The sequence below is a fragment of the Manis javanica genome, chromosome 10, assembly GCF_040802235.1.
Source record: "Manis javanica isolate MJ-LG chromosome 10, MJ_LKY, whole genome shotgun sequence".
Taxonomy (NCBI): Eukaryota; Metazoa; Chordata; class Mammalia; order Pholidota; family Manidae; genus Manis; species Manis javanica.
In genome coordinates this window covers 83486872-83499935 of record NC_133165.1, presented here as the reverse complement: position 1 = coordinate 83499935, position 13064 = coordinate 83486872, and the positions used below count along the sequence as shown (strand labels likewise).

The 13064-nt window shown below is 39.9% G+C and overlaps 1 protein-coding gene and 1 pseudogene across 6 annotated transcripts in view; both read right to left on the bottom strand.

Annotated features, from left to right (window-relative positions):
- Positions 1–236: 236 nt before the first annotated feature.
- On the bottom strand, positions 237–334 carry LOC118970372 (U6 spliceosomal RNA; annotated as a pseudogene).
- An 11168-nt stretch (positions 335–11502) lies between these two features.
- The window catches only part of TESPA1 (thymocyte expressed, positive selection associated 1), a 37448-nt gene continuing 35886 nt past the window's right edge, over positions 11503–13064 (bottom strand). For all 6 annotated transcript variants that reach the window (XM_073213435.1, XM_073213434.1, XM_073213436.1 and 3 more), the window contains one exon: positions 11503–12281. In XM_073213435.1, the coding sequence (XP_073069536.1) occupies positions 12073–12281 (209 nt within the window). In that variant the 3' untranslated portion in view covers positions 11503–12072. The remainder of the gene's footprint in view (positions 12282–13064) is intronic.

The following is a 13064-nucleotide window of genomic DNA, read 5'->3' as shown; positions in this document are numbered from 1 at the left end:
ATCTTCTGCAAAGGCAAAGAAACAAAGTGATGTGTTAAAACTTACCATGTTTTCTACATTCTTAGTGGAATTGATCTCTACAATCCTTTGAAGGATGGGGCACTTCTTGAATTTACTATTTTGATAGGTTCAATCAACAAAGACACAAATGATTATATTTTCTTCTATGCTGATGAATTTATTTTAATAAGTTGCTGAGGGTTTATATATTTATTTACTTATTTAATTAAGGTACATAAAATATCAAATGCTTCATGAATTTGCCTGTCATCATTGTGCAGATGCTGCTAATTTCTGTTTTGTTCCAATTTTAGTGTATGTGCTGCTAAAGCAGGCAGGCTGAAGGTTTAGATGAGGGAATTATAGGGAGAGGAGTAGACAAAGAAGCGAGCAGGATATTCTTTGGACACTCTTTGGCTGAGTCAATAAATGAATCATCACTTCTATTTTTACAGAAAATATAATATCTTTTTTTTTTGTAAACAGATCCCTGAATAAATTGTAATATGTTCTTAAAGAGGTACTTGAAAATGAGATGTGTAAAGTTAGGTCCTTCCAAGAAGGTAGATAACAATTTGAGGCAGTAAAGCTCTATGTTATGTTTATATACGATTGAACACACCCAGGTAGGGAGTCCAGCTGTGAAGTAGGATTTATTTAACTATAATATTTGAGCATGGCTATGAAAAAGTACTTAGATATTCATTCAGCCAATATTTATTGAGTACTTGTTATGTATGGGCCATAAAGACTAGGTTTGGAAATTCATTGGTAAAATGTAAACTCTGGTCATCAAATGAAAATTGAGGGGAAGAAGTGGGCTGATGGTATAGATCAGTGAGATCTCATTTCTTCTAAATGGTTAGAGAAGAACTCATCTGTACTCCTACAAGATTTGAAGACATTAAATTAAACAAAGAAAACATGAGCATCAAGTATAGTTTGAACAGTATCACAACACTTTTCTCTAGGGAAAAGGATTGGCGACCATGGTAAAAACTTGAGATTATAATGATGTTTCCCCACTGGACTGAAGTATCCTCCCCTTATTTAAGCTACAGACATTGTAGATAATTCTCTATAGTTAAGTTATATTAAAGTGTTAGTTTAAAAATGTAGTAAATGTAAAAACAATGAAACTGGAGAAATATGAAAAGCTGAATCATAAAAAACGCTTTTGGGGCTTATAAGGAGTTTTTGGATTTACTATGAGGAAAGTGGAGATCTATTGAATAGATAGGAATAGTATGTTTAAATATTTGGTTTGGTGTAGAGTTTAAAATACAGGGGGTACATACAAAACACCCTTCAGGGCTTTGCTGTGCTAACTTAAGAATTGGAGGAGAGATGTGGATTATCTGAGTAAAATTTAAAATATTATTTATGGAGTTTGTATCCTTTCCACTAAAGACTCTTGGCCATCCTAGATCTCAGTACTGAGACCCATAAACAGCTTCTTATTTCCTTGAGTAGAATCTGTATCAGCATCACTTCCCATCAAATACAGGGAATCCTTGGGCAGAAAGTAGAGAGCTGCCTTTTGCTCTGGTAGGCATACCTGATAGTCAGGTATGGTCTGTGCCAGAGCCTTCCCCTTACAGTTGAGTATAGGAACCTGTCAAGGAAACAAGACCCTCTCCTCGCATGTGGGCATGGATGGAATCGAAGAGTATGACACTTAGCGATTTCTTTCTATACAGTCAGGTAGAGGGCTTAAAAGTTTATATAGATCTATGTGCATGTTCATAGGGAGACATGTGCCTATGGTGAAAAGACAAGAGAAAAGAGTGTGGAGAAGGTAAATTTAATCACCTTGATGAAAACTAGTCAGATGGCACATACAGAAATTTGTGAAAAAAGCAGAAAATATTGGGGAACAAACACCTGATGGCAGGTAAGATGGTTTTGAAAGGCACTCACATTGCTAGCCTAAAGTCTATATAATAAGCAGAAACATAGCATAGGTGCACTTCTATCTCCTGTAACAAAAGTTTGTTGAAACTTAGTTATCTGAGTAGTGTTTGGTCTGAAGCCTGTGATATGCAAGAGCAAGAACATAAAGAAGAAGTGTTTTTTTTTTTCACTTTCTGCAAGTTCGTGGCCTTAGAGTCAGCTTCCTGACAACAAGCTTTTAAATTCTTGACATCTGTGCCCATTTCTTCATTTCTGAAGGCACAGATTTTACTAAACCAGCATATTTTTCATTACTCTGTATCTTTCATAATCACTGTCTCGCTCACACACACACATATCACCTCATTACAAGGTACCATATCTGGATATCTCTGAGCAAATTAACTTATCTATGCAAATACTAACCTCTTGATACAACATATTTATATTAATTTCCTGCTTTTGATCAGCTTTGATATTCTTGGAGGTATCTGTTTGTGAATGTAAGAAAGAATATCGATGAAGAACATTTACATTAGAGACAACAGTTAATATTGGCATTATGTCCCATTAAAAAATTTATGCCAAAGCTCTTCTTTTCCTCCCAAGAAAGTATCTGCAACTTAGAACTAATGATATTTCTATCCCCCACTTCCACCCATTAAAATAGCACTGAACTCATAGAAGCGCAGAATGGATTGGCGCGTGCCTGAGATTGAGGGGCAGGGGGCTGGGGGAAAAGTGTGAAGGTGGTCAAAGGTACAAACTCCTAGTTGTAAGTTCGGCAGAGGTAATGTAGAACATGGTGACTATAATGAACAATACTGTATTGTGTTTTTGAAAGTTGCCAAAAGAATAGACCTTCAAAGTTCTCATCATGAGAGAAAAATTTGTGACTATGTGAAGTGACGGATATTAACTAAACTTATTATGGTAATCATTTCACAACATATACATATATCAAATCATTATGTTATACATCTTAAACTTATATAATGGCATATGTCAATTATATCTCGATGAAACTAAACAGGAAAAAAATAGCACTGGATGCTTCTACTAAGGAAAATTCATATTGGATGGTCACTTCTGCAAACTACTCATAGGGATGGCTAGTAGAAGATGGGAGCCCTTGACCCCATGTAACTGTGAGGTCTACTAGACATGTCACATATTTCTAATTTCATTTTCCTTTTTTGGAAAAATGTGAAATGAATAAGTATCTCACAATGTTGTTCAGAGATTCTTATTATATAAATGTTAGGAAAACACTTTGAAATACATGAAATGTCTTCATATATTTGCTAGTTTAGCAGGATTTACCTTTTTCTTAGTAAGACTACCCTGATTTACCTTTGAGTATCTATCTGTTTCTTAAATAGCTCCTTTTAGGGAAGCTGAATCTACCCAGGATTGCGTGAATGGAGCATGTGGTTGAAACCTAAACAAACCAGTGAATCTCAAGTCATCAGTCACAGCTGATCGTTCAGGGATGGAGGGATGGATGCGTGGCAAGTAACTTAGGTTGAGCCAATCAGCCTGAAGCCTAAAGCTTTTAAATTTAAATAAGGAGAAGAGAGTCACTGTTCCGGTTACACGTACTTGAGGAAGAATTTAGTTTAGGATCGAATGGCAGCCATTTTTGGATTATGAAAGGCAAAACTTGTTGAAAATAGAAGCATTATCAAAGAAGCAGAGGCAAGCAATGGAAAAGATAAATTGATTTGATCCCATCATTTAAACTATAAGCCCAAGCTTCATCTGAAGATAGCTCTTCCTCTAAACTTCCCAGGCACAGGAGATAATACATTTCCATTATTATTTTAGACAGTTTGAGATTTTTTTCCCTGCATATACAATTGAAAGTACTACTACCAGTACAATGTTGTACAAACACAAGATATTTAAAAAATTAGAATAGTGACTGGAACAGTGATAGGGGCATTCATCTTAAAAATATTTTTGTATTATTAATGGGAGTTGTTATGTATAATAATAATGAAAATTAGCAATAAAAATAATGATTACTTATGCCTTCAGGTTCTAGATGAATGTGTCACAACCATGGGGGCCTGAGCATGGCTTCCAACAGAACCAAGTAGGACTTTCTCTTTCCCAGCTGCCACAATGCTCCTTCTTAATCACCAACACCTACAAACACGCGGTGTGTGTCCTAACTCAAGACCCGGCTCTTAAACTTGTCCCCTTTGACATTTAGACAAGTCATGCTTCTCTTATTCACCATTTAAAACCCTCTCTCATGTCTGAGCTCCTTCACAGGGAATCAGAAGGGGTACAGTCACATTTACACACGCGGTTTTGACTCATTTTCTTAGATTAAGACCTGGAAAATTGGTCCTCTGGGGTTAATCACTCCTTTCCACTTCCCATACTTCTCTATGCCTACAATTTCTCAATTTCCATGAATTCTTGAAGTTTTTCTGAACTCAAAGCATTTTGAAGTCTATGGAGAGTCTGTATTTTTGCAAGGGTCCCAGAGCAGAAGTTTATTGTAGTACTTTGTTCAGTCATCATCACAACATTGCTTTATGGTGATTACTGACAGCTATTTCCCCCATGGGTTCTGTCTTCACTTCATCCTGCTGAAATTTTGGCTTATTTCTCTCCCACATTCTTCAGAAGGGAAGAACAATTGCTCCCCACTCTCCGCTGGTAACGACATGGCTTAGACACGAAAGCATGACTCAATTCTCACTCAGTCTGCTCTTTCTTCAGCTGATTCATCCCCATTCCCACTTGACTGAGACAGCTCAGTCTATTTTTAAGGCACTTTTGGCAAGAGAGAAATTAGAAGAATAATCTCACCCATCGCTCTGTATCTGGGCAGTATCACTTCTTACCTGGCAGAGCAATTTTCTTTCTTCTTTTGCAGCACTAGGATCCTCAAGGAGAGGGAATGAGTCCCAGGCGTCCCTCGTTCTGTTCCTTCAGATGGCCACTAAAGCCCTCCTGCCAAGTTGCTTACCTTCTTCCCTTGGGTGTGCAATAAAGGGAAGCTTCCTGTGCCTGTCTTCTAACACTCTTAACATACATGTGGAGAGAAATTTTATTTAAAGGAAACAAATTCTGTGTGCTCTAAGAACTAACAGAGTTTAATGTATGGGAAAGGCTTTACATCTACCCTGAATCTGTTGCCACTGTTCAGTTCCTGAGATGGTGGAAGTGTTTCTTACAGTTCATTTGGGGGAGGATGATACAAGGTGGAATGAAACCAAATGGTGCAATACTTACGATGAAATCAAAGATCCTAATAGTTAAGACTAGTAGATTTGAGATCATCTAATTGGATATCCCCGTTCCTCATTCATTCTTTTATTTAATAAACAGAGTGACTCATTCATCAGGTACTGTGAGGCTTGAGAATGCCATATTGAACAAAACAGACAACAGTGCTTTCCCATATGAAGCTTAAGGAGAAAAAAAGCAATAAACCAGTAAATACAGAATGTTGAATAATGTAAGTTCCATAGAGAAAAATGATAGCGGGAGAGGGGATATGGATTGTGGGGACTGCTATAGTTGGAATTAGATGAAGACTGAAGCTGAGAGACAGAAAGAGACTTATTCAGGGTCTGGCAGCAGTTTAGGGCCATGATGAGGCAAGAACTAAGGTTTCTTACTCTCAGTCCTGCGCTCATTTCTCTGTGCCTTCTGCATGTGCCAAGATCAGATATCATCCTCATGAAAGTAATTGCATCCTGATTCACAATGATGAAAGTCAACAGGGAGAAATCCTGAACAATGCACCTTTCTTAGAATATGGATACATTAACCTCCATTTTGATAATAGTGTAACTATTGAATTTATAGGTAAAAATGTAGATTGGTAGTATATGAAAAGGGAGTAGCTGTGCCTTAATTTGCAACTTCTAAGAAGAAATAATATAGTATAATGCCTTCAAGAACAGACCCATAGATCAATGGAACAGAACAGAGAGCCCAGATATAATAAACACACACATATATGGTCAATTAATATACAATAAAGGAACCATGAATATACAACATGGAAAAGACAGTCTTTTCTATAACTGGTGTTGGGAAAAACTGGACAGCTACATGCAAGAGAATGAAACTGGATTACTGTCGAACTCCATACACAAAAGTAAACTTAAATGGATCAAAGACCTGAATGTAAGACATGAAATCATAAAACTCTTAGAAGAAAACATAGGCAGAAATCTCCTGAACATAAGTTTGAGCGATTTTTTTCTTGGATACATCTCCTCAGGCAAGAGAAACAAAATCAAAAGTGAACAAGTAGGACTCCATCAAACTAAAAAGCTTTGTACAGCAAAGGACACCATCAACAGAATGAAAAGGCAACCTACAGTATGGGAAAATATATTTGTAAATGATTTATCTGATCAGAGTTTAACACACAAAATACATAAAGAACTCATACACCAAAAAACTCCCAGATAACCCTATTAATAAATGGGTGGAGGACCTGAACAGACATTTTCCAAAGAAGAAATACAGATGGCCAACAGGCACATGAAAAGATGCTCCACATCACTAATCATCAGGGAAATGCAAATCAAAACCACCATGTGCTATCACCTTATACTTGTCAGAAGGGCCACTATCCAAAAGACAAGAAATAACAAGTGTTAGCAAAGATATGGAGAAACGGGAAACCTCCCACATGTGTGGGAATGCAAATTGGTGCAGCCACCTGTGGAAAGCAGTATGGATATTCTTCATAAAACTAAAAATAAAAATATCATTCGACCCAGTAATTCCACTTTTAGGAATTTACCAGAAGAAAATAAAATCCCTGATTTGAAAAGATACTATGTTTGAAAATATCCCTATGTTTATCACTGCATTATTTATAATAGCCAAGATATGGAAGCAACCTAAGTGTCCATCAATAGAGGAACGGATAATGAAGAGGTGGTACACATACACAATGGAATATTATTCAGCCTTTAAAAAAGAAATCCTTTCATTTGCCACAAGATGGATGGCCTAGAGGGTATTATGTTAAGTGAAATGAGCCGGGTGGAGAAAGACAAATACCATATGATTTCACTTATTTGTGGAGTATGAAAACAAAGCAAAACAGAATGAACAAAACAGCAGTAGACTCATAGGCACTGAGAAGTGACTAGTGTTTACCATGGGGGAAAGGCTGGGGTAGGAGGGTGGGGTGTGTGAGAGGCACAAAAATTCTCAATCACAACATAAGTTGGTCATGGGGATTGTAGTACAGCATGGAGAATATAGCCAATGATTCTGTAACATCTTCCTATGTTGACAGATAGTAAACACACTAGTAATGGTGAAGATTTAATAACACTTGTAACTACTGAACTACTGTGTTATATATTTGAAACCAATACAAGATTGTGTATCAATACTTCAATAAAAAAAGAAATAATATAATGCCTTATGATATATATGATTTACAGTTTACAAAGCACTCTTTTATTATCTGATCTTCATGACAATAACCTGAGAGAAAAGCAGCCTTTACATTAGTATTTCCATTTTGAAAAGATGAGGAAATTGAGGCCCATAGAGAGAGTGTTAAAGTTCACACAGTAGTAAGTGGCCTCCATGGCTGGGACTAAGTTACTCTCCCCTAATCAGTCTGATTGAGGTATGACACGGGCACAAGTAAGGTCCCCAAGGGTGGTAACACATGCAGCCATTTGCCTTGTTTGCTTCCAGGCACAGAAATCATCTGCTTACATGTGGTTGTTTACTGGTGACCAAGTATAGTCATAGTAAAGCCAATAATAAGGGAAAGTTGTAATAAGGAATTTTATTTTGTCATGTGCTGAATAACTTCGAAGTTTTCTTATAACATTTTTACAAAACATGTTTTGTTTCATTGGAATTGTTTGGAGCCATTTGCTCTCCAAGTTCAGGTCTCCCATCATTGCCCTATATGGAAATATGTCTCCATGGCAACAGACGGAGGGAAGATGGATCAAGTGGAGATATCTTCCTTTGCTGTGCCCATACTATTAATTCCAATCCTCACACCAGCAAAGAGATGAGTATAAGGGGAATGGTCATGCCAATCAGCTGATAATAAAACAGTCATTTTGGACGAGATCTTAGCAAGCACTGAACATCAGCCTTCTCCACCCCTAGAAGACTCATGTCATTAATTTGCTTTGGTTTATAAAGACTGTGAAGTTAGTTAACACTTCCTGAGGCCTTAGGAGCTTTGCATATGTTAGAATAGGCAGCAGAATAGATGTCGAGCAAGGGCTAGAAACTGGCTGCACATTGAAAATTCACTTGGAATAGTGCCTGAGAATACAAACTGACTCCCAGGTAATTGAGACTTACAGTTGTTTCCTGAGAAAATATTGTTTTCCTGTATTACAATCAACATGATCTAAGGAATTAATAAACCTCAGAAGCAGAAGAAGTTTGAGACATCATTTGTAACAGTAATAGTTTCAAACCCTTCTGTGACAATAAGTGCAAGGCACTGTTCTCTTCTCTTTACATAGAATAACTCATTTAATACTCAGAGCAAGCTTATTAAGTGAATATTATTATAATTGAACAAGATGATCTTAACATTCCCCTCAACTTAATTAAATTTTAGGCAGGGTTTTTCCTGACTCTAGGTACCTGACCTCCATTTTCCGGCAACATTTACGTCAGAAAACCTGCCATTGCAAATTCTTCCTCTGCCTTTTTGAGATGAGTAACTTGTCTAAGGTGGCCACATTCTAGGTCTACCTCCTCACATTACTGATGTACTGATGCTGTTAAGCCAGGGCTTTCTGTCTCTTGGATCCTGGCTCGAATAGCCATTGCTATGTTACCAGCACTTTTATACCATTATTTCATTTCATCCAACCCACTATACTAGGACAAGTATTTGTATCTTTACTTTGTAGTTGAGAACTTTGGGAGGTTAAACACTTTGCCTAAACCACACAGATGGCTAGTGAATGAGCCAAGGAAATGTATTTTTTTCCACGAATTTGGGGACCCAAAATTTGGGGTTCAAATCCTCACTGCACTCTGGAGCTGTGATTCTAACTCGAGTCAGGTACCTGGGAAGGGCTAACTCAAAATAACCACCGAATATTCAGATTTTAGCAACTCTGGAAGCCTATACCCTTTCCAAGTACCTCTGGTCCCTCCTTCCTCATTCCAGTAGTATCTCACCCCCATCCCCACCCCCCACCCCTACTGCTGCTGCGCAGCAACCTCCAGAGACCTATAGCTCGGAAAGCCACCTCCTAAAGCCCTCTCTGCCCACATTCCTGTCCTTTGAACAGCTCCCTGCAATGGTCCTGGCTTTCCCTAGCCTCAGCTTAGAATTCACTTAAGAACTCCAGTCCGTGTGTGATCGCTTGCCATGTTGCCTTGTGGGGCCGCCAGTGTGAGCTCCGGCCTGGTTTCTGCGGATGTTGGCCTCTCTCCCTTACAAAGGGCTCCTAGGCAATCAGCTTCACAGTGGGGACAAGAAGATGGACAGGGGTAGTTGAGGCAGAGATAAAGCAGGGCTGAAAAGGTGTCGGTGAAAGAGGATTGTGGAAATGCTTGGTCAGCACAGAGAACGGATCTAAGAAAAAAGTGTCCCCCTCACAGTCATGGGACCTTTGCTCCAACGCTGGGTGCCAGCTGCTGATATCTGTCACGTTCCTTTCCTGTCTCTGGGCTTTCTCTTTCCAGGGGGACAACTGGGCTAGTCCTTTCAAGATGTGACATTCTGTGGTTCTAAGGCCTCAGTGATCCCAGGGGTGTAGCAACTCCGTGTCCGAAGGGCAGCGCGGCTTGTAAAGAGTTTAGGAGGGATCTGGGGGCATCCTGAGACCATGCTCAGCTTAGCGAGCCATGCACTGCCGTGCCTGCTCTGTCATCTGCCACCAATAGCGGCGGGACCGGTGGGTTGGCCTAGGGGACAGTTAGTGGCTGTGCCACGGCGACCAGCCTGGGAGCATCGCGCCCCACGCCAGACACCACCGGATGGTCTGTGGCTGCTGAAGTGGGCAGAGGATGCCGGTTCCCCTTGGTAGCTGGCGGGGAGCAGGTGGAGCCCCTGTGAATGTTGGAGACGGCTTAGAGTCAGGCAGGAAACTGTAGTTCTCCATCTAATTATAGAATCTTATCCAAAGGATTCTGATTACCCTAGGAGTTCTTCAGAATCTGCCTGGGAAACACCAGGAGACAGAATGCATTGGTCCGCCCCCCGCCCCCCGCCTCCCCCGCCCTCTCAGGTACTGCCTGTGCAGATCCCTCCCATAGAGCTGGAGGAGGTTATCCTGTCCGGAGCCTGATGCACAATGATATCAGCTCCAGATACGCTCCCTAGAAGCCTTCCCTTGCTCATTCCTTATCTAATCTGGTGAAACTGAATGTGGGGATTGTCCCTTTCTGCAGCCCCAACTCATTTTCTCAAGTTGCTGCTGTCAATTGTGTGTCCCTTAGTCCTTTTAGATGACATAATCTCAGAGCCTTACCGTACTCTCTCATGATCAAGATAGTTTTAACATTTCTCAGTTTGACTAAAGTGTGGATAGTTTCTGTAACTCCGGGGTGAAAATCCTGGGGCAAAATACCTTTGAAACTGAAATCAGTCAAAGGAAGAAATAAAGTGGGAGAAACCCATTTATTTCTTACAAGCAGTGGTCCTGCGTCTCTCGACCAGGCTGCAGAAGAAGAGAGCTCCACCCAACCTCTCCGGTCCAGATAAGTAAGTCCTCGCTCACCCTTGTAACTCCCTGATGATATGAAGATGGAGTACTTCTCTCCATCGCTTGGAAACACCTATTGATATGGAGATACACTAAGGCCAGGAGAGAGATTCAGGAAATACTGCGATTTTACCCACAATTTCTTCCTGACTCTAGGCCCTGACTTCCAATTTCTTAGAGAATTTGCTTTAGAAAGCTTGCTATTGTAAGTCCTTTCTCTGTCCCTTTGAGCAGTAAATCTCCTGGCCTCGTTCAGTTTTACAATCCTGGAAAGTCTTTCTCTAGTACCTGAGAATCATTTCTCTGAAATGTAAACATTTAAGAAAATAGTGTCCACAGTTTCTGTGGAAGGGTAGGAGCTGAACTTCAGTGGCGCCCCCTGGCTCCAAACTGTAAAACTACTGCCTGTCATGACGATGCCAGAAAGTTTACTTTTCTTTGGGCAAGGCCAATTAGCAAACACAGGTGGTCTAAGATTCCTCATTTCAGCTCTTAAACTCTCCAGTTTTTTGTTTCTACCTCACCAGGGAACTAGAATTGGTCTATGCTCTGTGCTCCGTTCCCTCTTGTTGGTGGTAGTATTAGAATAAAATCAGCCTCTGTCTGCTCATCATACCTGTTATGATTCGTTTCTTTAATACTCATGGTTGTGCTTTCCCTCAAATCCCTCTCTTCTGGTCTTTGCCATCTTTCAATTTATTGGGCAGCTGAGTAATAGATTGCTGGAAGTGTGTGTGTGTGTGTGTGTGTGTGTGTGTGTGTGTGACCTCTCCCACTTTACTAAAGTTTTCTTGAGGGAAGAATGTGTATAAGATGCTTTGTACCACATATTGTCTGATAGAGCAATGTAGGTGCTCAAGTTGTGTTTGTTGACCAAACATTCTCCTCCAACACAAACTATGACAATTAATTCTCTTTGAAAACATGCCAATGTTTTTATTTGTATTGCTTTCTGCCAGCAGAAAATACTTTGAATTATTCACAGTGGTTAAGAAGAGGAACCTTGAATCCCATTCACCTTTTTCCTGTGAAGATACAAAGTTCGGGATAGAGGGAGCAGCTGGTTTTTAAGGGGGAGGCCCCAAACAGATCTGCTTGGATGAGGCCTCAAGAAGAAAAACAGGATCCTGGTGCTGCAGAAGACTTTCTGGAACTTAACTGGGAGCACATAGAGGCCAGTAGATGCTCAGAAAGAACCCCACTGAGGGTTGCACCAAGGTTTCAGAGCCTGAATGTGGGATTTCTCCTTTCTCATTTAGATTGAGCTCTTTTTCTAGTAGCACTCCTTGTTCCCCAAACTTGTCCATCCTTAAATCCTCTAACTGCACTAGACAGTGCCCATGCCTGGGAGAAAATTAAATCTTTGTCCAGTTTATCACTGTCCCTGTCATGTATTACAATGCTCACATGGTAAAGAAACCAGTGCACAGAGAAATGAAGTGATGTGTGACGGTCTTTGTGTATGCAATTTATGACAGCATCAGGATGTAGATTCCAAGTCTCTCAATCTGATCTTCTTTCCAGTGCACCATGCTGCCTTTCTCTTACTGAGTTGAGAAGTTTGCAGGGCCAGAGAGTAGGAGCTGGATGTTGGGGACAGCTCAACCTCTTGCAAGGGGAAGACAGAATTAGGCTCTTCTACGATGCCACTGCTGTCAGAGCATGTGCCGTTGGGGTGGTGGAGAAAGCCTGCAATGGGAATTAAAAAGAAACACATCATGTATTTTTGAGAAAACTGTGGGTTAGTGGCATTGGTAAATACTTTCATACCACACCTGTTGAAATGTTTCTCACTACTGTAAGTAATAGTTCTCCTTATTAACAGCAGCAAGAGAGTCACATGACAGGGTCTCTGTTATGTTCACCGTAAAGTGGGATTCCTGGAAGAGTTCCCCTCATAATTTTTTATACTTATGAAAGTATCCTAACACTTTTATTCATATTCCTTTATATGGATTGCTGAGCACTGCTGGAGAAAATGATAAAAGCCACTGCCAACCCACGTTCTGCATCTTCCATATTTGCCTTCCTTGTCACACTTGTTACTTCTAATGTATTTTGTTCTTAACAAAAGGGTCTTACTATTATTCACTTAATCACCCAAGAAACCTGGAAATTTCCCTGTTTCTTTCTTTTCCTCATTCCCTTGTCCTCAAACACAAGTCTGATTCATCTTAGGTCTAGCTGTTGTACATAAGAAATATCTGAAAATCACACTCTTGTGGTAGACTCTTTTTTTTATTGAAGTATTGTTGATATACAATCTAATATTGGTTTCAAGTATACAGCACTGTGGTTTAACAGTTACCCATATTATTAAATCTCCCCCCCACCTAGTGCACTTACTATCTGTCACCACAGAAAGATGTTACAGAATCACTGACTAGTTTTCCATGCTGTACTACCGGCCCCATGACCAACTTACATTATGATTGAGAATTTTTGTGCCCCTTTAGACCCCTAACCCTCTCC